At 41.0% G+C, this 26314-nt stretch overlaps 1 protein-coding gene and 1 long non-coding RNA gene across 2 annotated transcripts; both read left to right on the top strand.

Annotated features, from left to right (window-relative positions):
• Positions 1-516: 516 nt before the first annotated feature.
• Positions 517-3547, top strand: LOC140219242 (uncharacterized). The gene is made up of 3 exons (XR_011895378.1): positions 517-891; positions 2391-2518; positions 3347-3547. It is a non-coding gene; the product is annotated as an uncharacterized lncRNA (long non-coding RNA).
• Positions 3548-5480: 1933 nt separating this feature from the next.
• Positions 5481-21991, top strand: LOC129385896 (uncharacterized). The gene is made up of 7 exons (XM_072289446.1): positions 5481-5494; positions 6895-6979; positions 12806-12973; positions 14557-14781; positions 17138-17276; positions 19387-19518; positions 21753-21991. The coding sequence occupies exons 1-7, from the start codon at positions 5481-5483 to the stop codon at positions 21989-21991; spliced, it is 1002 nt and encodes a 333-aa protein (XP_072145547.1).
• The last annotated feature ends 4323 nt before the right edge of the window (positions 21992-26314 follow it).

Genomic DNA, 26314 nt, shown 5'->3' with positions numbered 1-26314 from the left:
GATGAAACAGCGGCGGACGGCCAGACATTGTGCCGCACAGCAAATTGTCAGAAAAGAGCGAATGAGTTGTAATGGATTGAATCACAAGGATGGCTTTGAGGCCTATGTAAGCAGGTGCCTCTGCTTAAAGGGGTGGAGACATGAAAATTTTCGTTCATGCGTTCTTCGATTCAAGCGTTGCGTATGATTCAGGAAGCACGATACACACTGCGGGATTCCTATATACCCGATAAATAATTTAATAATAGCATTATTATATCGAGCGATTTCGGTTTCGGTTTCTGGGCTACGGGTTATAAATGAATAAACAGCTGACTGACCGACCCTTCGTTACCACCAATTTCCATACATAATTAATCACCTCCACCCACCTGCCCAACGTAGGCCAAAGAGCCACCCTTTTCAATAAAGAGGCTATTTATTTGTGTTACTCTTCTGCTACTTACTTGTACTTCGCGGGGCTTCACCTTTTAGGTGGCAAGCCCGCACGATGAGCTGCTGTCGAGTATAAGGCAGTGGATGTATTAAATGAAATTCAAACATATAGGAAACCTCTCGTTGGTGGTTTACAATGCGCTAAATATTTGTGAATTAAGCATATTTTGTTACAAATTGTTCAGCGAGAGAGCGATCCGCGGCATGGCCCGCGGCGTTTTAGGTTTTGGGCTCTGTAGGTTCAGTTTCTCCCGCCAACTTGACGCGCCGGCTTGAACTGTCGTGGTTGCCGAGTTCCCGCTTAATTTTGGTGCAATGGACATAACGTGCCTAATTAATCGTGGGCCGTCGAGCTACGTGCTCACCGTGTCTGGCGACCACAAACTGGAAGACCTAAAGGATGCAATGGCAGTACACTCATCGCTGCAGTTTGTTGAACACGACGCTATCCTGCAGGTAAGTTTCTTTATCACACGGGCAGACGTGCTTCGGCTAATACATGCTTTCTTTCGCGTACTTTCACCGATGTCCGTACGTGCTGTCGTTTAAAGCAGATGAAGTGTGGGATTTCTTTGTTGCGATGCGATATTGAATGAAGACTGTCCAGGGAAATTTTACTCGTATAGTTCGTTTTTTTTTCTAAAGCGTCATACCCCAGTAAAAAAATTAATTAAACCAGTTGGAAATGTCCAATTGGAACGAATTGAATATTTCCAATTTTGTTTTGGGACGCCCATTAGAAAAATTAAACAAGTCCAATATATTGAACACAATTTGTGGTGGTTATCTGTGGCATTAGTTTTTCGTGTCCTTGTTTTATTCGCGCTGTTCAACCTCGGTTCTAAACTCCTGTCAAGAAGTGTACTCATGCATGAAAACTACGGCAATTCACTTCATTGACATACCCACCATTCACCAATTCAATGAGAGGCACATGTCAGGTGCTATATACTTAAGCAAAATTTGGTTCACCAAGTGTTGCCAGTGGTTTATGGGAAAATGGTAGAATTTCAAGAAAGATTTGTAACTTTGCAGATATATGACGGTTTTCTCCATTTATCGCAAAACACAAATCTTTTACTTGAAAACTTGGATTGTAATTGCGCTATCGTTGTTATCAACTATATGTATTGTTTGACAAGATTATTCATATAGTCACTTTGAATTGGGACCAGCTGGCATACCAAGCTTCAGTGATGTCCAGTTGGAACCAACTGTATTTCTCATGATGCCCAATTGGAACTTGGGCCTCCTATGTGCATTTGGAACAAGTTGGGTCCCATTGAAAAATCCAACTGGGCTCATTTTTTTTTTTTTTTTTTACTGGGACTCGCACGCAAAAGCGTCTGTGTATGCGTAATTTATATGTAGCTACTAGTCAACTGCAAATGTTTTGGCACAGTCCTGTTTCAGTTACCTTTAAACGCATATCGTTACTGCAATTTTCCTGGCATACCCATGCTTGTACTTCAATTGTGAAGGGGTTTGTGGTCATTAACTTCTAGACCTTTTCTGCTCGCAGAAACTAGTGTGTTAAAACTGAAGCACGCTTGCACGCATGTTGTGTTCTAGCTGTACTACTGTCACACTTATTTTAGCATAACACGCTTCGTCTACAGAGTGGAGGGTCCAGTTTTTGTAACAGTACTTCTACGTATTCTGTACTGCCTGGCTCACATTGCCAGCTAGGCTGTGGACCACAATTAAGTGGTCACAAATGAATATTATCGAATCAAGAAAATTTTGACAAAATTCGTACAGCATAAGATAATAAAAAGCCTTTATGAGCTGCAGTTGCAAGTGTATGTGAGAATGCCTGAAATTCAAGATGCTCTTCATAGATTGCTTCTGCGCAGCAGCTGGTATATATGTACCCATATTCGCATGTGGTTTTCAGTTGCAGCATAATTTAGGCTGTGGTGTAGGAATGTTAAGTTCCTTTTGCGGCATTTCAGGTGCATCACAAAACTTTCAACACATTTGTAAATGTGGATGAGAACACCACACTAGAAGACAACTGCATCATTAGGGTTCTTGATGTATGCATAATTGCTGACGGATCATCAGAGGAAGCCGTAAGCCTGTAAGTCAGCATGCATGATTTTCATCCTATGATTCAGTCAACTAGTGCTTTATTTGCTTAGCATTTGAGTAACTTAAAAATCTCCACATTTTGATATCTACTACACAAATTTAGGGAATGCATGTTGTCTTTCATTGCTTTCTCATTAATGCATGTGTCCTTTGTACATACCTTTTTCGCCATGTTCACAACTAGCTGAGTGCACAATGTGTTCTATAACATAAAAAATGAAGCATGCTAACATTGGCTGTGCATTACTTACACCAGAAAAAGAAAATACTGCTATTATCATTGCTTTGTTACCTTTGCCAAACGATGCCTGCTAATGGGTGTTGCACCCACTGATGTTTGAACACCTTTGCAAATGGGCATGTTATGCACTTCAGTTTACTGCAGATGAGTGATAAATATTTACATAGAAAGGGCTGGCTTGAAGGCCCACATGCGGAGTGGGGTGAATAGGAGTAAAGGGGGAACATCACAAATAATGGTTGATCCCAACTTCGTGTGCTCCCACAGGGAGTGCAGTGTCACGCAGGCTTGATTGTCGTTGGGCATTGTCCAGTTACAAGTCCTTACTTGATATATCTGTTGAATGTCTAAATGGTTTATACATGTGACATCTATTGTTCCATAATCAGGGGTGCATTTTCTGTTAGTTTCCACCTAGTGGACTGTCCATTTTGGCTGCTGCTGAACTGCTGATTGACTACACAAATGCGAGGGTGCTACAGCATTGCTGTTGTATTATGTGTATTGAGTAATGCTGTGTGACAGGCATGTAATAATTGGACTTAATGCTTTTCTTTTGTGTTGCGCTCACTTTAGGAATTCCTCGCTCAGTAGTGATGCTATCTCATGCAATGAGGTGACCACTGTGATCTCCAGCTCACAATGCAACAGTGCAAAAGGAAGGCTGCAGTTTTCCTTTCCAAAGACACCCATTGATATAGATGCTCGTCTGTGCTGCTGCAGACAGACAGAGGTCCCAGAGAATCTCCGACGAAGAATAGCTGATTGGTTATGGTTTGAACTCTCTCAGTACACATTGTAAGTCTTTTACTTCATCTAGAGTTTCATTTATTTGCACGCCTAGTTTGACCTACTCATACTTTCCTTGCAGTCTGCTTCTCAGAGATGTGAATTGTTGAAGTTAGGTTCTGTTCAGGTAAACGTGTTCATACCATGATTCAGGAAATAAATATGAACCAGTATACAGGCATTCACTGAGCCAAGCATGTGAGCGTTATCCTACTCGTCAGACAGCGCTTGCTGAAATTTCAACAAATGCATTGCAAACAATCACCATGTCATGTTGATTTCGATGCAACAGCACAGCTACTTAATAAACTGTCACATGCTTGCCTGATGTATGCAGACGGTCACACTGGAGTGCCACAAATAGAAATAAAACAAACGGAAGCCTCCTATTTAGTGATTTCGCTAGTGTTCTAGAATTCACTTTACATATTTTGTCTATATAAGTGGTATCAACAGCCTGCGGCTCCTCCTTGTTTTTGTAAGTGATAAAAATGGCAAGGAGACTTCGGAACACATTCTACAACAATCCACTTCAGCGATACTATCGCCTTGGCCATCAGGCATATGCTGATTGGCTGATTGAGCAAAATCGAATTATGTAGTGCTCAACCAACCAATCAGTGTGCACCTGATGGCCAAGGTGATAGTATCATTGAAGTGGATTGTCGCAGAATACGTCCCCTGCAGAAAATTTAGTATGAAGCCATTGTGTAGTTATTGATTGTGCAGCTTTCAAAAGGAGTGGCGACTTTTTTCAGGAGGAACTGATGTGTGATAAAACACTTGAGTACTGACAGATTTCGCATTACTTTGTTTTATTATTAGATAGCTGCTCACTGTAATTACAGTGTCATGCCAGAATTCTTTGAACGTATGCCCTCTTTAAGTGTGGCTAGTTCAAAACGCACACCAGATGTAGCGTGGCTTCTTGGTGTAGGGTTAGTTTGCAGGGGTAGCTCTTCATGCCACAAAAATCAGAGGTAGTGGTCACACGGTATCACAGACCACTGGTGCACATGCCAGTCAGCCTCGCCCAATAGTGCAGTAGTAGCCAACCAGTAGTCCTAGTTCAGCTTAGTCTAAGAATGCCCATGTCGCTGAAAGCTGGATGCATGCTGCATAAACCATCCTCTCCTCTTTTGCTTTGTTCTTCTCTACATTCAACATGAGATAATTAGCTTGGTTTATCACTGTTGAATCTGTCACAAGACCTTTGTCCTCTTTAAGCTTTCCTCCTATGTTATACTTTTGGCAAGATAATCACGATGTGGCTTCATCTACTATGCCAACCTAAGCATCAGTGACACCATGTACTCCCCACCTCCACACCACAGCCCCCATTTTTTTTTTGCCATACGGAAAAGCCTTTGCAAGCGAACCTTACGCCAAGAAAGTTGGTTGCTTTCTCAACTTTTGACATCAAGTGATGCCATATTTCATGATTGGTTGCATATTCGTGGAGTTGAAGCCTCATGCAGTTATTATAGAGTCCGCGGTTGTCGAATAAGGAAGGAAAGGGAGACAAATGTTTGTGTCGGTGCTCTTTAAGGATGTTTAAGGTGTAGTTGCTCATCTGAACATTGTTTGCAGATCCCATTTATAGTCAGGCAGTCGCTGTCATTAATAGCACATTTATTTCTGATATTTGTTGTAGCTTTCAGATGCCTTAAAGACTACATTGGCCAGAGGACAAAGAATTGCTTTATGTTTAGCAGACTGCACTTTTCAAAACAAGTTGTGATATTTGCAAAAATAGCCCCATACCCAGTAATCAAGAATTTTGGCTATGGAGCTGCCACTTTGTACAGAACATTTGGCCCATATCATAGTTACACTGTTAAAACTGGGTCCAAGTAGTAGTTAGCATATGCTATACTTGGCTAGCATTTATAGCGGCTTTTCATCTACTACCACACCCAGTATGACTTGCGACAGGCAAGCAGAGCTAACAGCTTAGTTTGAGACTACCAGGAAATCCGGCATATATTTCAAGTTTCTTTTTTCCTATTGAAACTGTGTGCTAAACAAACGACACAGAAAGAAGACAGAAGGAAAGCGCTCGTCCTCGTGCCTTCTTTCTCTGTTACCGTTTGTTTAGCGCAAGGTTTCTAGAATCAATTCCAACTAGGCTGAGTTGCAGTGAATTTTTTTATATTTTAAAATGCATAATATCAGTAGCATATTATATACTGATACCAAAACTTTTCATGTTTTTCCCTGTTATAGTTTTGATTTTGAAAGGTGGTGCAAAGCAGTAGGAACCTATTGTCATCTGACGATGTAATGACTATAAAAACTCAAAACTACAAATGCTCATGCCGCCGTGCCGAAACATTTGCTGAGGTCTGCATACCACATAACAAGCTGACTATATCATCTCATTTCGCTGTTACTGAGCTACGCGGTGGCAGCACCATGGAGGCAGTAAACGGAGAACGATTTTGGCTGCTGAAACTACCAGCAACAGTGGGCATGGCGCAACATTTAAAAAACACAAGGAAGCGGCTGGGTCTGGTTGTGGTAAAAAAAGAGCTTTTTGCATGCAGCAGGATGAGACAGATTCCAAGAAAGAAGCCTTTCCTGAAATCGACAACAACTTAACAGCCTATACCGATGTAAAGCAGCAAAGCTCTCTTGTCTTGCAGTGAATTTCAAGCTACTACAGCGAAACGAACTATTTGGAAAGTGTAATGATTGTAATGATATACAAACGTCTGTTACAATCCTATGTGCATGATGATACAATGTCACCTGTGCCAATCTTTACCACTGGATGGTCCTTTTCTTTGGTTGCTCACAAGCAAGCCACTACAGGCATTTTAAGTACTTCTAGTATTGAACACGTGGTTAATTAGTGTGGCTGTTTCAACACTTTTGTTGTGCTTGTTCATGTGAAGCATCACAGCACTGGGATGAATGCCTAAAGCTGGCAAGCACTGCGTTATTCATTTAGAGAGACACTAAAGAGAAAAAAGATTTTATCTGTATTTATTCACAAAATTTCATTCTTAGACAATGCCGAAAATGCCACTCTTGCTCCAAGAAGAGTTTCTGCACCAAAAAATGTGCACAAAGAAAAAATAGGTGGTGACGTTGCCTTGAAGTTCGCGCACCAGCTTGCCATAACATCGTAAATTTTGACACTGTTAGCTAGGGTCTAGCTAATTTATCAGTAAACGTGGAATACATTCTTCTCTAAAGGAGCCAAACGCTAGAGATCCCCAGTTGGTCAAAATTAATTTGGAGTCCTCCAGTACGGTGTGCCTAGTAATCATATCGTCATTTTGGCATGTGAAACCACAAAATTTAATTTACGGTATTTTACCGATTTTCAGGTACCCTGGCCGTCTGTATGATACAGCTGCGAGGGAGCTTGTTCAGGGCTATCCTCAGCTAAGAGATGGCTTTGGTGATGGACATGTTCGTATTGATTCTTTGTCTATGATATTTGCTCGTAAATAGCCTTAAATGAACAGATGTGCTTAAGAAGGATATAAATGATGAAACTACCATAAAGCCTTATTGCTAAGAAGATGAATTGGTGTTTTAGTACACACTTTGTGCATAAAAAGTCGATGGCATACAGAAAAGCAGAAAGAGTGCAGTCTACTATATAAGGTAGCAACTAGTTGCCTTGCGTAAACTAAACATTGTTCTCTGTAGTATGTTGTAGATTTTATAGAAAAGGGAGGTTTATAGTATATTGGGTGTTTAAACAACAATGTGCAAGATTCTCAAAACCTCTTCAGTAGTGCTAGAGATAATTTGTTTTTCTTGTGGGCATCAGGAATCAAGTACTAATAATTAAAAGTGCACAAATGCTCAACTTTCTGAATACAAGTAATAGTTATCTGTATTAAATTTGCATTCAGTTCTAGTATCCACTATTTAAAGCTATTCAATATTTGTTTGTTTGAACACAGGCAATTACTGTTAGTCTTGAGTGAGAGAGGTTGGTGCAAGTGAGGACTGTTCCGAATAATGTTGCCACAAGGGAACTGTGGTTCAAGGGCAAAAGCACCAGTTCCTAGGCACATGGACGAGAGCAGATAAGTTCTCAATAAGTTCCAGTCATTCCATGATGTACAGGCTACATATGAATTTGTTTTGACTTTAAGAAATTTACTTGTTAACTGATCTTATCATATTTGAATTACTTTAAATCAATGTGCAATACTGCTGTATCACATTTTCAGTGAAGACAACACTTCACATGCATCCGGCGATGCGTTGTTCCCTTGTTTCGTTGTCATGGTGCTCCAGATATCTAAAAGCATTCATTTTTTATTTACAGGCTCCTAGGTTAATCGTAGTTCCAGTTGCAAACAGCATTACATGCATGTATGGAATAATGTAAATAAGTCTCACTATTTATATCGGACAAACTCAATAACTTTATATTTCAATTTCTTAAAAAAAAAAGAAACATATATTTGATTTGATGCGCAAAGGTCATTCTTCTCGAATCCTACTATCGTATATGTTGATTTTATTGTTAGAACAATGCTACCAGATTTGAATTAATAAATGACTTGAAGATTTTTGGTATAGGCATGCCCTGACCAGGAGTAATTTAAGCTGGCTAGCAATCAAATAAGTGGTATTGGCAGTACAAACATACTAAAGAAGTAAGATGGGTCGCACTCATACTATCTGCATGTTCCTTCTTAACACTATTAAAATGAACCGTTAGCAACCCGCTCAAGCATCAACACTTGCGAGCAATTGCTGTCCATCGATGTGTCAAGTTTGTTGGCCTAAAATTACTTGCACTATTACTGAATATCACAAATAACAGCTGCATTCTCCAGCTGGCTCCTGCATTCACCTTGTTCACGTTTTGCTCATCGCCTTGAATTGCCATCTCCCGGATTCCCCGTCTTTTCTCTGGATTTCTACCGACGGAAGATGAAGGAACAAGGTGAGCGCCCTCTGCTTTCCTTTTCACACGTAGCACTAATTGGAGACAGTCACTACAAGTACATACACGAACACTTCCCACCAGGCCAACACTCACCATACATTAGCTTTAAGAGCGGCGCCACAACACACACCATCCGTGACCTCATTGCTGCAGCACATCACACATTTCTTCATTCACTGCGGGACTAATGACCTTAACCACGACACCGGTGACAACACAGTTGAGGCCATGAAAACGCTCATAAACGATTTGCACACCAACAGACCAAACGCAGAAATAACCTTGACAACAGTACTTCCCAGGATCGCAAACAAACACAGGCCACTTATTCAACAATCAGCGACACTCCTAGCTCACAAACTAGGGACACGTAAGCTCAATGATTTTCTTCTTGACATTGGAAACCAACACGAAAACGTCGATGTCATCCACCACGCTGAAATACACCAGGACCCCGACATTCTGCTCGCCCGGGACGGACTTCACCCCACTTTTTTTGGCGTCAAGGTAATGGCTAACAACATCAACTACAGGCTCAGGAACTCTTTTAAATCGACACAACCTACAACACCAATAGATCCCGCGTCCCAGTTAGCTTCAACACAGGAACACGTGCCTGAAATTTTCAACACCAGCTCGCACACACGTTCCACCGAAGCTAGAACCCAAGAAGCATCTACACAAACTGTGGACGTGGAACCAACACCACCCTTACAACATCCGCGCATACGGAAGCCCACAACCACCCGCGAAGCCTTCACGCAAACAGCTACATACACTAACAAGCAAACCGATACGCAGACAGACATCGGTGCAGGCCTCGACAAGAAAATTAAGCGTAAAAAGACACCACCCGAAGATTTTTCGCCCCGGAGGTCTGCGCGAACCAAACAGAAATGACTACCACGCTCTAGGGATAGCACACCCAACAACAAATCTCGCCCTTTCCTCCAATCCCGCAAACTCGTCGCCAAACAAACAAATTACACATTTCACCTAAAAACTTACACTAGCTGCATCAAACAGAGGAAAATACCAAAAGGTCTCGGAATTAGGGTTAGATGCGCCCTTGGTTCTTTACCCTCCAGGCTATTATTAAAGTGGAATGCTGTCCTAGAAAATGCATCGCTCTCCCTTATCGACATTCTCGAAGAACACTGCAAAGAACAACTTAGGATAACCTCTGATCAACTAGACAGCATAAAGTTAACTGAAACGGAAAGAAGAGAACTTAATCAATTCGTCCAAACTAAGGAGGAAAAATTAATAGATAAATACCAGCGAAAAGATATTAGAGCTGCAGATCCACCCAAAGAAACTAATGTAACCCCTGCAGCACGTAGCTCCACCGACACTCCTACAGGCGAGCATCCAGAGCACTGCAGCAATGTAGTAGACATATCCCAGAGTCTAAGCCCCGAAGAAGTTGATCTCCTGAAACGTGGCCTAACGTTTTGTCCGACGAACAACGCAGTAAACGAATACGAACTCCACAAAGATATAACAGAGTTTTCACGACGCATGCGCATCAAGGAATTCTTTTTCGGTAGACCAGATGTAGGAAAAGAAGATAGAGACTCTCTTAGACCACCTAGCACGTGGACACCGGAAAACGAACAGTGCCCAGACCTCGATTTATACTTAAAACTGATATCGAAGGAAATTCTAGAGTCAACGCGGCATTGCCGGAAACGCAAAAATTTGACCCCCGCTCAACACCAAATCCTTAAAGAACTTGCGAAAAGGAATGATATTGTAATAAAACCAGCAGACAAAGGCGGCAGTATCGTAATCTGGCCTATAGAAAAGTACAAGAATGAGGCCTCTAAACAACTGAACAACCACACCCATTACAGAAAACTTGACTCTAACCCAACCTCAGATTACAGCAATATTGTGTTAAGCACAATAGCGGAGCTCCGGTCCAGGGAACTAATCACGCAATCTGAATATCGCTTCATGATGCCCAAAAACAAAACAGCAGGCCGTTTTTATCTTCTTCCTAAAATACATAAAGTTCCGGTCGAAGAAATATTTACAGCAGAAATCCCAGGTCGGCCTATTGTGTCTAATAACAACACACCTACTGAGTCACTATCTAAATTCTTAAATCACCACCTGTCAAACATACCCACTACCCTCCCATCTTTCGTTCAAGACACGCCGCACTTCCTTCGAATTATCGACCGCATCAACGCCAACCAAATCCTTTCCGACCGCGCTATTCTAGTCACTTTGGATGTTTCTGCCCTTTACACCAACATTCCCATGAGTGAAGGAATTGAAGCCGTTTCTAGATCCCTCGCAATCAATCCCCAAGCGCACGCTCCTGAAGTTTACTTATCGCTCCTTAGGTTAGTTCTCACGCTCAACTACTTCGAATTCGATTCTATACACTACCTGCAAATTTTCGGCACTAGCATGGGTACGCCATTCGCTCCCACGTATGCGAACATTTTCATGGGACAGCTTGAAGCAGACCTGCTGAAATCCTACCCTTTAAAACCCCACACCTATCTTCGTTACATTGACGACATATTCATAATATGACCCGCCGTGGTTGCTCAGTGGCTATGGTGTTGGGCTGCTGAGCACGAGGTCGCGGGATCGAACCCCGGCCACGGCGGCCGCATTTCGATGGGGGCGAAATGCGAAAACACCCGTGTACTTAGATTTAGGTGCGCGTTAAAGAACCCCAGGTGGTCGAAATTTCCGGAGTCCCCCACTACGGCGTGCCTCATAATCAGAAAGTGGTTTTGGCACGTAAAACCCCATAATTTAATTTTTTTTAATATTCATAATATGGGAACACGGCACAAGCGCCTTAAACGACTTAATTAGCCATTTCAATCGCTTTTACCCGAGTATTATATTTACTGCTCACCACTCTCCTAGTCAGGTCAACTTCCTGGACACGACGGTCTACATAGAAAACGGAAAACTGAGAACGACACTTTACCGGAAGCCTACAGATAGCCAGCAATATTTAGACTACAACAGTCATCACCCGCGACATTGCAAGCAAGGAATTTTTGTCGGACAAGCGAAACGTATAAGAAGAATCTGTAGCGAAGACCACGATTATATCCACCACCTAAATGACCTTAGATCAACGTTAGCCGAAAGGAACTATCCCCAAGTTGCTCTCGATAGAGTTTATGATACCGCGTCAAGTTTGGAGAGACAGTCGGAATTGGCGAAGAGACAGCCCACATTAGAATCTGACAGACCGCCGGCCTTTATAACAAAATATTCTAATGCACTCCCAAACATAAACAACATCCTAAGAAAATACCACCCAATATTATCAAGTAACGAGCGTCTGCGAAAAGCGTTCCCGGATGTACCCAGGGTTACCTATCGCCGAAACAAGAACTTTAAAGACATGTTAGTGCACGCAAAAATCAGCCAGCAGCATTCCCCCGTAATAAAAGCATGCTGTCGCCCTAGGTGCAAAACCTGCAGGCACCTTCAAAGTGACATTAAAATTAAAAGCACCGCAAATAATTATACACATGAAGTCAAATCTAGCTTCACTTGCACAAGTTCGGATGTGATTTATATGCTTGAATGTTCCTTCTGTAAGAAACAATATATCGGGGAAACAGGACAATCAATGAACGTCAGATTAAACGGACATCGCGCGGACACAGCTAAAAAGCTTCCCAAAGCCGTCGCCGAGCATTTCAACCAACCAGGTCATAACTTTGATGAACTTAAACTCTACAAGTTAGTCAAATTTCCGTTCTGAACGAGAAAGAAACTACAGAGAATCATACCTTATTCATAAGTTCAAAACATTGCAACCAATAGGCATAAACGTTTCAAAGGGAGCTTTAGAATCTATTCGCTATGCTAAACCTCAAGCTATAGGCAACAACACTTAGTTTGATTTCTTGGCGTATCCCCCCCCTTTTTCCTTTTTCTTCCCCTCTTTTTCTTTTTCTGTCTTTCTCTTTTTTTTTTTGTCAGCTGGCGTGTCAGACGCCCTTGACACGCCGGCTAACGCGCCTGGGTTGACAGAATGGGGTGAGGGGAGGGGGGGCTTTGACCTTGTACACAGTGTCCCTTTACTAATTCGACACGCTAACACACTTTCCCTCGTTTCCGCGCCCTCCCGCCTCACACCCCCTCCCCTTTTGAAGAACCCCCCCCTATATATACTGTGGCGAGGAAAGCATATGTCGCCTTGAAGAAGACAAGTCCACTTGTCGAAACGTGGCTCCTGCATTCACCTTGTTCACGTGTTGCTCAATAACAGGAATGCTTTTCAGTGATGATAATGATATGCATTGACAAGTTGCTTACTGCGATTGCTGCAGATGTCATGGCAGACAGCATTAAGGTACAAAGGAAAAAACACGCGCAAGAAATTGCCTGCAGGCATTAAAGAAGTGGATGAGCTGCGGGAAAAAGTGAAAAGGCGCAAAGCTTCAAGCACGTGCGAGGAAGACAGCAATACTAAAACGGCCAAGGTCCATGTAAGAAAGGTAACAATATATAAGTTTGTTGCTGTATGTTAATCTTGTAAGACTGTTGGCATAATTTTTGTTCCTTGACTTTGTGCAGACACTCAGTGTCATCTAGCATTTGACAGTGCATGCCTATCATGCAAGTGGCATGAGCACTGTAGGTTGTGATGAAAAAGAGACAAAGGTCAGCATCAGGATAAAACAAGATGTGCTAAACCTTTACTGTGGACTGCGATTTATTATTCTTTCCCCCATTTCACGTCGCCATAGAGAAGTTTGGTGCTGTCTTTAAGTTAAATCACAATGTATAATGTACCATTACATGTATACAGTATGTTGCTATTATCACGTACTGAGCTTAAAAAAGAAGTATGTGTTATATTATGCTATTAAAAGCAAATACGTAGTGTTCACAGCCAAGTTGAGCAGGCGCCAGTAATTAAGGCAAATACTGCCAAAGAAATTAGCTGTGTATTTTGATTTTTCTTCTGCCTCCTATTTAGTTCAACTTGCCAGATAATTCAACCCATTTCATCTTGTTAGGGTCAAATTTAAAAAAGTTTACTATATTATGCATTTTGTATCTTCTGAGCTAAGCTGCCTAAAACGTTAGCACTGGTTTAAGCCAGTATACTAGCCTCGAACAATAGTCCTATTTCATTTGCACCACGTAGCCTGCCCATTGTACATGACTTTCAGTCCAGAATGTATCGCAGGTAAACCAATATAGGTCAACCATTATGTATGGAAATATCTATGTGCTGGTGAGAGAAGCTTCAATGATAACTGGAGAGGTTAGCTGAGTGAAAGGCTTGACATGTTACTGCACGTTTAATATATGATAAGAAATGAAAGAAAGAAGACAGATGTAAAACACTAAAAAATGCACTTGCACACATTCATAAATGTAGGCAACAGTGAGCAACACAAAATGAACAAGGTGTAGTGGAGCTATGTTGCACTGGGACTAAATATGTTTCCCATTACTGACCCCCTTTCAGTAGCAGTCCACATCCTCAAGTTCTGAAAAAAACAACTGATAGCTTAGAAACTTGGGTAAATAACTTTTTACGTAAAACCACTATGTCATTTTTGTTCACTATTGCCAATTTCACAAAAAACAAAAACTCTCTTCCACTCAGCCATTTGCCACAGCTGGGCCACAGCTGGGTGGATGACAATTTTCCCTTTCATGAACCTTCCACCTTATGGGCCTCTGAAGGAATGATTTTGCTACTGTGTATTTCAGTTGCGGAGGGACTGCAGTTTCTCTAGAACCATACTATCAGTCTTTTTCATAATTAGAGGCATTGTTTATAGGAGGGATTTGAAGTTTAATTTCATTTAATGTCGAAGTAGCTAGAGAAAACATTCATATATGCTGCTATACAGTACACATATAAAAAGCATGCCAATTTCTATAGCTCATAATTTTAACGTATAAAAAGTTAGGCTGCCATTTCCAGCAGTTTTGCATATCATCATATTTGCTAATGACTGATGTTATGAAAACAACATTGCTGCTACTTTGCAGCATAGGACTTGGCTTACTTTGACATGAATGATTCTTCAAGTGCTATTACTTACTTCTGACTTTGCAGTCTTCTTTCTGGAACGGTGCTTTCAATGAAGGGGAAGACGAGAAGAGCACTGAAGCACATATTGACATAATGAAGAAGGAGATGCGCGTGGCCGGTGGGAATGCAGACAAGATCCGAGAGTCTATGCATAAGACTTTTCGCAAGCGTAGGACTTTCATAGAAGTGGAAAAACCAGCCGTCACAGATTTGCTCCAGATATACCCAGCATTGAGTCTTGAAAGAGAGGTGATTAAGCATTTACCGTACCTTCTAAAGCTGTCATTGTGGAATGGCCCTAGTTCTTCATTGTTATTGGTCTCCCATCAGTGTGCTACTGCTGTGGTCATTAGGAAGGTAAAATACCAATGCTAGATAGGAAGACAATATATTTGTTGTTCAGTGTATGTAGCAATACCTAAAAATACCTAAAGATATCTATAGCGGCTCCACAGCCACCGTAGTCCTCCATAAAGAAAGCAACAAAATGCCTATTAAGAAAGGCGTCAGGCAGGGAGATACGATCTCTCCAATGCTATTCACAGCGTGTTTACAGGAGGTATTCAGAGACCTGGATTGGGAAGAATTGGGGATAAAAGTTAATGGAGAATACCTTAGTAACTTGCGATTCGCTGATGACATTCCCTTGCTTAGTAACTCAGGGGACCAATCGCAATGCATGCTCACTGACCTGGAGAGGCAAAGCAGAAGAGTGGGTCTAAAAATTAATCTGCAGAAAACTAAAGTAGTGTTTAACAATCTCTGAAGAGAACAGCAATTTACAAAAGGTAGCGAGGCACTGGAAGTGGTAAGGGAGTACATTTACTTAGGGCAGGTAGTGACGGCAGATCCGGATCATGAGACGGAAGTAATCAGAAGAATAAGAATAAGTTGGGGTGTGTTTGGCAGGCATTCTCAGATCATGAACAGCAGGTTGCCATTGTCCCTCAAGAGAAAAGTGTATAATAGCTGTGTCTTACCAGTACGCACCTATGGGGCAGAAGCCTGGAGGCTTACGAAAAGAGTTCTGCTTAAATTGAGGACAACGCAGCGAGCTATGGAAAGAAGAATGATGGGTGTAACGTTAAGGGATAAGAAAAGAGCAGATTGGGTGAGGGAACAAATGCGAGTTAATGACATCTTAGTTGAAATCAAGAAAAAGAAATGGGCATGGGCAGGACGTAATGAGGAGGCAAGATAACCGATGGTCATTAAGGGTTACGGACTGGATTCCAAGGGAAGGGAAGCGTAGCAGGAGGCGGCAGAAAGTTAGGTGGGCGGATGAGATTAAAGAGTTTGCAGGGACAACATGGCCACAATTATTACATTTTTCTCTTTGTTTTCATAATGTCATACCAACTAGCCCCTCACCGTACGCTTCTAGATTAGTACATGACCGGAGTTGTTGGAGAAGTATGGGAGAGGCCTTTGCCCTATAGTGGGCATAACCAGGCTGATGATGATGATGATGTATGTAGCAAGAGCTTTTAATGTGAAGACTATGGATTGATGTATTATAGTAATGGGTGAAACATAAGCAGTCTATACTTCAGGTGTCTTGTTAGTGCTGAAGGGTACTTGCATAGAGCTTAGGGCTAAGCTTTAAAATTGATTGTAGCTTATGTGATGCAGCCTAGTGACAGGTGGGAGTTCCTGATCGAGTCACTATTCATCTGGGCCAATATGGAGGCTTCTCCGACTGCTTGTGGAAAATTTTCAAAAAGAATATAGATAAAGGCTCGACACAGTTGCAAGTAAGGAACAGCACCTAACCTATCCTGGAAAGGAAGATGTAATTTCTGCCTATTCTCTGAGAGGGCTGAAACTTTAGAGGTTGGTGAAGGAAGTTGGAAAACAAGTCTAAGTTTGTATGCATCCACTGGAGCATGCATCAACATAAGTTTGGTTGGGCATGTCTGGTTCTTAATTTAGACGAAAAAATTATATTTTGGTAACCAAGGACAACGAAGGCAATCTTGGTCAGAAAAGAAAATGTATCTTCATAAAAATAATATAAAAGCACACAGTCAGTTAAAAAAGCATTCTGCAGATTTTGCCAAATCTGCATTTTAGTTAGCTTTCAAAGATGTGTGGTGGCTACTGCTCTAAAATATTTAGTGATAAACAGCAAGTCAATGGCATTGATTCTAACCAATTACCACGTATCATCGCTATGACAGCGAAAAAGAATTGCAAGAATGCAACATTGCACAATATCACCCTAAGTGCTATATTTTTTTCACCTACAAAGAGCACTTTTCTAAATTTCTCAGTCTGTTGCCATGAAAATTACTCAAATATGACATAAATTTTTCTCTTGTTGGCACGAAAAATCTACTGGAAGCACTCGAGTCTGGGTAGTAAATTAGTATTACCTTAAATAAATTTTAAAGAAAGGGCCATCCTTGATTTTCTTTAATATCTTCCAGATTAAATCAATTTTCTTGAGCTAATACTGTTGTCACGCTTTCTATACCTGTCAAGAAGCTGCGCAATGTAATTATGAAAAAATTGAAAAAGAAATTGCAACAGTGTAGTTCATTCATGGTTGTAGTCCTAAGTATATCTGGTGTTGCAGCTGTTCATATTTTTAAAACTTTTGCAGCTGCTGAACGAGTTCCATCGGCTGACAGGTGTGAATGCAAAAGAAAGAATAAATGCGTTTATGGAGAAATATGGGCAGAGAATCTTGGCACTGGCACCCAAGAAAAAACGCCCACTGGGAGAAGACCCGGACGACGCTTGTAAGTTGTACACATAACCTTGATGTTGAGTGGCTGAAACGCAAACAAGTTCACAGCCACTCTCACCTTTTCATTCTATGCTATGTGTTACCCTGCAGTTAATGTACTGACAGACCTGTTGGAAAAGTGTTGCATGCAATAAGCGAGTCTTCAGTCTAGCAGTTTTGCTCTGCTACTTCTAAGAACTCTTGTGTAATGCTAGACATAATCACGGATTCAACAGTAGTAGTGTTTACCAACACTTGTAGCCTTCTTAACACTGCCAAGTGTTCATGCCACATGCAACCCAGATCATGAAATTACTTAAATATGGTAGTTGTTTTTCTCCAGCTGTATTTTCTACAGAACAGGGGCTTCATTTTAGATATGTGCAGTAAAGTTCAGGAAGGCAATGATGGTGGGTGGAATTCAAAACAGTTTTAGTTTGCATATAATTCGATGATGATGTAGTAAGGAACAACACATCAGGTTTCCTGCATTTGAACACAGTCACAGCAGCTACATTTTGATAGGGGTGAAATGTGAAAACGTTTACATGTTTGTATTTGTATGCATGTTAAGTATGGTCATAATTAATCGAGTCCCCCAACCCACTGCAGCATGCCTAATAATTGTAACGTAGTTATGCCACATAAAACCCCAGAATATAATTTTTTACATGTATTTGAACAAAGTGGACAGAACTATGCTTCTGTTATTGATAGTCAATGATTTGGAAAATGTTAACTCATACAAGCATTGTAGGACCCCCAGAACTTCATTTTTGAAGCCATTAAAGGCCAGTGGCAATAAAACTGTGGAGTGCATAAGAAAAGATATCTACACATAGAGCAGCATCTGTGAAAAAATTTTCTTTGAAATGTAAGGACAAGTTCAGAAAAATGTACATTTCTAATACCAAAAGTTTGAAAAAATATACGCTGCTATTACCATTTGCCAGAAAGGATCCAAACCCTGAAATGTTGAGAACCAGCAAGGCACTTGGGTATGACAGTGCATGAAAATGTTCGAAATGATGTTCCAGCATCTATATTGTCTCTATCAAGTACCAAGTGTCTGTTATCTATGGACTATTCAGTTTGTCATTAAAAAATAAATTATGCAGATTCAATGCACATGTTGGAATCTATGTGAAGTGAAGCTTCGTTAACTAATGAAGAGTGGTTTGGCGAGTTTTATGTAGGAATTGCAGTGAGATGAGCCCATTGTGGAGGATTGGCCAAGAATGGGCATATACAGATTGACTAAATCAAGGAAAATAATGCAAATTAAAGAATTCGTTACAAATAATTCACCGTTCCCGTGACAGATAGGTGTTCTTTAGGATACATGTGGGCTGACATTATATGTTCAGGCTTTATGTAGGAATCGAGTTTCTTGTTGGATAAAACAGCATACTTTTTCACCATGCAAGCATTATATAAGCCATTTGCAGGCACTTTCATACAACCTTTGTATTTGTATCCACAAATATACCCGCCGATATAGCAACCGACCCAACAGCCAGGCAGCTATGCCAAACCTGGGAAAGTAGGCAAAGAAGCTTTGCTTAATGAGAACTACTAGCCCAGATGCATTGATGCAAATTCGTAGTGCGGAAACAAGACAAGTACAGGAAAATTATAAATTAACGAGGGCAGCACTTGTTATCATTTACATTCTTGTCGTCTTTGTTTCTGCACAGTGAATTTGCATCATATATCTTAACTACCCAGACCACATAGTGCTTTGTTTGTGCATACTACTAGTCATTCCAAAGGGAAAGTGAAATTTCATTGCAATTGGACTCTGTGTTGTGTGTTAAGTGGCTGTGGTAATAAAAAAAAAACAAGTTGACAAGGTGTTCATACTTTCCTACTTTAACGTGCTCATTAAATGTCAGCCGTGGACTTGAGCTTCTTTGTTACCATGCCTCCAGCATTAATTGGCCACAGATATTTGCATGGTGAAGCCAGTGATATTCGAGCAGTCCTAACAGTTGCTGAACTCAATTAAACAAGTCTTGAATGCCGGATACCTTTGTACCATAAAATTACATTTCGTTTGACGAATTTTACCCGCCTTCTGTAGCTTTGTTTCCTTGCTTTTATGTTCCCTCTTTTTTTTTCAGATTACTATACTGTATCTGTGCTGATGTCCCTGCCTCGTTTGGCCAAGGAAGACCCCAGTGCCATTATTGCACAGCTGGTAGGCACACATTTTTGTAGACGTCTAGCCTCACTTCAGCTATTTCTTCATTCACGTCTAACTTAATATGCTCGTAGGTATTCTCCAGCATTCATTGTTCTGACTAGATCTATTTCTACAAAGCACATTTCCATGAAGTCACTATCCTTACATGTCATTATTTTTTGAACTTTTATTTTGAAAGTACTATCTTTACCTTGGCCAGAAACAAAACTGCTTTTTACAACATGCTTTTACATGGTATTTGAGCCAACTAATGTAGAAAGCAAAACCTACATTCACAAAAGCATTCTAAGGTGGTTTATTTTCTTTTCAGTACATATTTTAAATGGCAGCTGTCTTAAAGAGGACATTAAAGCTATAACAGCTCCAGTATGTTGCACGCCTGACATTTGCATCATGTTGAAATCCTTAAATAATGATTTTAGAACACATGTTGCATTGCAATAATTGAAGTTGCTTTCTGCTAACGCACATGCCCTTAGTAGAAATTTTAGACAAACTAGTTCTAATAATTTCACTGCAAAATCTTGTGGCCAAACAGGATGTTTCATGAAATTTTGACCAATCCTCTATAAAATGGTCAACAAAAAATGTATAGCAGGATTACATCCTTGCCGCATTTTTGTAACGCATAGCTTAATGTTGCGTTTTTTCTAGCTTCACAACAGAATAACTATTTGAATATTTAATTTTACTTGTTTGCGGGGCTTCCTCTGATGTTTTATGCTGTTTTTGTAATATTTATTACACTGTCGCACATTGTATTTACTGCATTCAGCAGTAAATACCAGGCGTGTTTTTTAGATTTTGTGGTGTCTTTATTAAAAATTGCCTGTGCCAGATAGGACAATTGTAGACATTGAGCTGGATTACTCGAAGGGGCTTACATTACTTGAGAAAAGATTGAAAAACATAATCAACTAAATAAAAAAAGACCAATTAGGTTTTTTACTAAATAGATTACTGCACATATTGCACTTTACAAATTACAGCCAGCAAGTTCACCAATAATATCCACTTTTAAGGAATTCTGAGGATTACAGCAGTTTCAAGAAACTATTGCCAAAGTGTGTGACAAAATACATTGATAAGCCTTTTGTTTTTATGTTTCAATACTTAAAACGGAATATTGGGGAAAAATAGTGGAACAACAATTTTACTGCAATTTTACTGCAAGTTTGACAGCAGACCTCTTAAAACTGGTGCCATCCTTAGTATTTGTTCCAAGTGGATATGCCTTGCAAACACACTGGCTGCAATTTGTAAATTGCAATTCATATGCTGCAAAGTAATTTGTTAAATACTTAATTGCTGATATTTTGTAAATTTGTCACATATTTATTTCGATTTATTGCACAAATATATCTGACCTCTGGGACCAATCCAGTTCAAGGATTAAAATTGTGCCATGTGCCAGAGGCAATGTTTAAAAATTCCTGTCTTAAAAAATAAACTCATGCACTAGCTAGTTCTTTTGCATCCCATCTGCTTGCACTGTTACATTTTGAGGAGCATTAATAGCTAGCAACAGAGCATGTTAATTTTTGGACAATGGTTTCTCAGGCTAATAACAAAAATCAGTGACTGCAATTTGAGTCGTGTCCAGAGGGCCAGCCAGAAGCTGCAATTTGCTGTTGTGAGCCTTGAAAGCATCTGCTTGCTATGGTTTCTCTCAGAGAAGTGTGTTTATGTGGAACATAGGCAGAAAGGCTTAAGCAATAATTGACCTTAGTGACCATAATTCTGCTTAACTGCTCTTAGCTAGCAGACAACTTTTGAGAAATATTTTCAAGAGTTTTAAAGAAGCATGTGGACGGGCCAGGAAGTGACATGACGAAGGTGTCGCTTTCAGGAAATTAATTTTCAACTATATTTAAAGTAGGATGAGACTATTATTGTCGTCAGTTACCCATGAGGTGGCGGTTTGTTCACTTTTTATGAACTGTCTATCTTTCATGAAAGCATTTTGAAAATCAAGCAGGAAAATACTATTCTGAATAAAGGAAGTCAAGAAATGGCTGCTGTGATGAAAGCATTGCAGAGGTACTTCAATGCAAAGCATCTTTTGCGTCATTGCATGCACTTTGTGGGAGGTGGGTTTCTGTACCGCTTTGTTTTGGGCCTCTTCAATAAAATGAAATGCATGACTAATGGTGGGATTGGAGCCGTCTTCCAGGTTGTTTGACATAATTATTGTTGTCCTTTTAATCTTGGCCTCTGTTCTCACCTTTTATGCCCAGGTGCCTGGGGAATGCCACATGTACCCGAAGATTTTACACTCTGCAGAGCACCCGGCGACGTCCTCGGCTCTTCTTGTTTCATTTGAGACATTGCAGCTCACAGCTGTGGACGTGGTAGATGGGTTTGCCTTGCTTTTGGCAGTGTTCTGGGCTTTTAATGTCCAGTACACGCCAAAGGGAAGGCGAACTTGTCTTCTGTTGGAGGCCCTGATGGGCCTTGAACCCACCGCTGTTGCACCTAGCATCGTGCAGGTAGCAACATCAGTCATGCGGGAAGCTAGTTAAGTGCCGTATGGCTCAGAATGGTTCACATTGTCAGTGAGTGACAAACTTATGACAGAAATATTTATTTATTTATTTTTGTTCCTGTGTTCTGCAATAAAAGAAATATTTGTGGAAATAAATATTATGTTATTTTAGTCAAACAGTTGTTTGGTATCACTTGTGTTTGATTTGTTTAAATGTTCAAGGGAAACTTATTAGATAAAGTTGAAATGTGTCAAAATCTTGCTTAATCTCGTATCTCTTCTAGCACCATGAATGTAATTTTGGCCCTCAGTAAAAATTTTGCCCTTTTAAAAAATTATTTTATGTAGCGGTTCGACCACTGTAGTGCGAAGTACCCCACCAAAGCAAGTGTGCTTGGAACTCATTTGTAAAGGTTAAACTAGGCCGGTTATGCAAATAGTGGGGCTCTTTAATGTAATCAATGTGTGCACTGCTGCGACAAGATACTGGCATTCTGGGAGGAGTAACAGCACTCTGTTAGGAGGAGTGACACCACTCTGTTAGGAGGAGTAACAGCACTCTGTTAGGAGGACTAACAGAACTCTGTAGGAGGAGTAACACCACTCTGTTTGGGGGAATACGAGTACTCTCAGAGGAATAATAAAACCCTGCCTGGGAAGAGTACCGGTACTCTTTTTGATGGAGTCCTACTACTCTGGAGGAGTACCCAGACTCTCTTTGGTAGAGTACTAGTATTCTTCTTGGTGGAGTACTGATACCCTGCATGAAGTTCTGCTACCCCCTTCGGGGGAGTACTAATAGTCTTTTTGATAAGAGTACTGCTACTCTCTTTGGGGGAGCACCAGGGCTCTGTTTAACAGGAGTTCCATCACTCTGTTTAGGAGGAGTACTAATACACTGTCCGGGAGAGTTGCTGCACTCTGTCTGAGAGGGAGGTGTTTTACTCTCGAAAAGAGAGTGAAATATGGGACAAGCGAGTACTCCCTCAAAGAGAGTGCCCGGCCCTCCCTTAGTTTTTAGAGTGTAAGGATATCCGACTATTGCTCAAACAAGTAGTGAAAAAAAAACATTATCCCTTGGAGTGATGCATGGCAACGCTACTCGCACAGCAACACTTATTCCCGCCCTTGCGAGGGGCTCCCACAAAACGACGGACACCTGCTGCCACTTGGTATCTATAAAGGGAAGCCTAATCTGTCTAACGGCATGTCAAAGGTGATTTTGGTGCCGTTTTGCTAATCGTAATTAATTGAAATCCAATGTGCAGACTAACGTGACCATGTGGTCACGCTGGTCTTTAATAGGTTAATCTAGGGCAAACACAAAGCACACAACACGCGCAAAGTGCCTCGAGCAGCCAGTCGCGCTACAATTTTGCGTGCATTTGCGGGCTTCTTTCATGCTCGCAAAAACAACTATGTAGCACGTATTCAACAAGAGAAAGGTGTATCGGGAGTTTTTCATTTCGCTCTACAATTTTCTCATTGACCCTTTTCATCTAATTTTAACGTTTGAAAAATTTATTATTAGGACGAATTTCCAAGTTAGGCGCAATGAAAAGATATTCTGAGTATCTTCAAACGACGGCAAATGTTACTTTTGTTCTGTCCGGATACGTGACGTTTGCATATTTTTAATGTTTGGCTCATGAACCATGGAACACCCTGTATATACAGCCACGCGTAGCTGCTCTGCCGATCGTTGCAGTGAACGGTGCGATGCCTGAATGAATTGCGAAATGAAAACACGTACACAGCTGCGCTCAAATCGCTCAGTAGGGAGTATCTTAATCGTGGGTGAATGTTTTTCCGCTTTTGTTTGTTTTAACAGGCCACTCTTTATTTCTACACTTTGCTAAGAAAGAAACTGTAACGGGCTTCACCCTTGATGTTGAGCTCTCCTTCAAAAACATTTACCGAAAACATACACACACACACACACACACACACACACACACACACACACACACACACACACACACACACACCGCATCGAATGAGGTGGAACCTTTTTTTTGTATTTTGCATTTTACTTTGTTGCGTTGCGTCTCGATGTTCACATTCTTCGTAACCCTGTGTTACTAGTTTGCTTGTGCTTGCATTGTAATAACTAAATCCCCTTTACTCAGTGCCCTTTGGGCTTGTAATGCATTTTTATATAAATAAACAAATAAATAGTTCAGACTTCCGATCGGCCAGTATCCAACGTGAACACGCCCTGGTTTTCATTCCGTCGTATCATTTTGTCATCTGGATGACATATTCTGGAGGAAATTTGCTTGCATTTGCATTTTTTTTCACTTGGTACGGTAGGACGAAATGTTAGTAACCGAATCCTACTATTTACATTTCACTTACTTCGACATAGTGATATGCACCATTCGCCAGGCACAAGAGCATCGCATTTCGTTGTTATGGATAGCATAATCCGAGTACGACCAGCACATTCCCAAATCGTGTTGTGTTTAAAAAACAGACTTGTTCACCAAAGGCATGTGACAAAAGGTCACTTTCTTCCATCTGTACGACACGCTATACTTGGGTTGCTTAGGATATGCTTTGTCGTCACTCAATGTCTAGAACTGGTATGGAAGGCAGATTTAATTATGTATGATAGGAGCCTTCTAAGGAGATAGGCCACGCATACATTGGACGATCAACATTACACTCTACATTTCAATGATACCACACACCGTTAGCAGTCAACTCCACCCTACCCACCCCTTTCTTTTAGGCAGTAACTTAAAACACGCATAATGTACGTTGCGTCCAAATGACTTCCACCTAACAATTTACAAACAAAACTGCAGACGTTGCCTTTGGTACGACCTAGAGTTTTTGAAGACTATGAAGTTGTATGATGGCCTCTTCTTATGTGGAAAGCGATGATCGTGGCAAGGAGGTTGGAGTGAAATACGCCCAGGCGGGAAAGAAAGAAGCCTACTTTAATGAAAGGGAAACCAGTGTGCAGATCACGAAAGAAAGGACAAAAGATCAAGCAGCGAGAGATACCCGAACAAGAACATTGCCATGCCTGGGAAATAGAAAAGCCCGAAAAACGACGATGAACTGTGCAGAAGGCAGACTTCATTTTAAATGACAGGCGGCTTCTTAACAGATACCTACATCTAGCGCCTGTGGTATATTTATGGACCTGGGGTCACTGCATACCTTTTAGCAATGTAATTTGCCGCCCAATATAATCCTCAGACATCACAAACGTTATTCCGCCTCAGTTACAACAGTCTTGGCAGAAGTAAAGGCATTTTCCACAGGAGTTCAATTACCGCGTCGGAGTGGTGGGTTAGCTAGTAGTGTTAGGTAAACTTTATAAGAATGATACGAAATATTAGGAATTAAAATATTTGCCGTGCAACATCTACGCAAAACTAGCTCTAGTACCCATACATTAAAACCTGGGTGATTGTGTAACAGATCTAAGAAGCCTATCCCGTATAGGATTACTAATTTAATGAGACAGTTTAATACTGATCAGTAGAAATGTTCAATTACTGCTTTTCAATTTGAAAAAAAGGAAAACGTACAGACAGTAACTATTTCTATATTTGACGCATGGGCGCAACAAGCTGCTTTCTGCTTCGCTGGGATCAACGGGACGTTTAAAGACCATTATTTTAATTCACATTGGCACGAATTGCTTAAAACTATAAGTGCAGATTTCCACTGCAGACTAGAAATTGTTTTGGACTGTCTTCACAGAGTGAGTTAAAATTCTCACTGCATTGTTCTATGATTCCCCGGTAGTAGGTAGAAACGCTTTGCACATGACGTCACATACTGGTTGGGCGTCTCCCATAGCCGAAATCATTCGTCGCGGTTCCAATAGTTGTTTGCGACTGGTTCGCAGAATGTACGTACGCAGTGTTTGATTAACTTCCATTGAAATTGCTTGTGGAGGGAGAAACGTGTCTCCCATATCCTTTGATGCACTTGCAGGACCAACGCTGCTGGCTGCGTACAGAAAGAAAATTGTCACGTGTGCTGGCGTCGTTTCATAACGATAGCCAGTGGCAACGGGAGCGGAAGTTTACTTAACCTACTGCCAGCTGTCACGCATGCTGAATATATGAATTATCTCATCTACTCATCTAGTTAGCTCGTTAAAAGCTTGTCAAGTACGCCCGCATGCACTAAAGTTCAAGGTTGCTCAAGGTTTTCTATTCCTTTCTGTTGATCTGCGGAAGCGAGATGCATTTGCGCTTACTGAATAAAATCTTTGTGCGGTCGCAGTTGTTTGCAATTACCTTCCGCAAAAAGTGTTGTTAGCAAAAACTGACTTGGGAAGTGCGGAGCGCGTGCTCCAAGCATAACTGAACAGGTTTGAGAGGCCGCTAGCTAA

This window comes from Dermacentor andersoni, chromosome 7 (genome assembly GCF_023375885.2).
Source record: "Dermacentor andersoni chromosome 7, qqDerAnde1_hic_scaffold, whole genome shotgun sequence".
In the NCBI taxonomy this organism is placed as follows: domain Eukaryota; kingdom Metazoa; phylum Arthropoda; class Arachnida; order Ixodida; family Ixodidae; genus Dermacentor; species Dermacentor andersoni.
The sequence above is the reverse complement of the archived record's forward strand: the minus strand, read 5'-3'. Positions and strand labels throughout refer to the sequence as shown.

Excerpts from the sequence above, each read along its gene's own strand:
- LOC129385896 (XM_072289446.1), top strand. Across the intron at positions 17,277-19,386 it reads AGAAGACCCGGACGACGCTT|ATTACTATACTGTATCTGTG; the intron begins GTAAGTTGTACA and ends TTTTTTTTTCAG. Across the intron at positions 19,519-21,752 it reads TCAGCTATTTCTTCATTCAC|AGCACCCGGCGACGTCCTCG; the intron begins GTCTAACTTAAT and ends TACACTCTGCAG.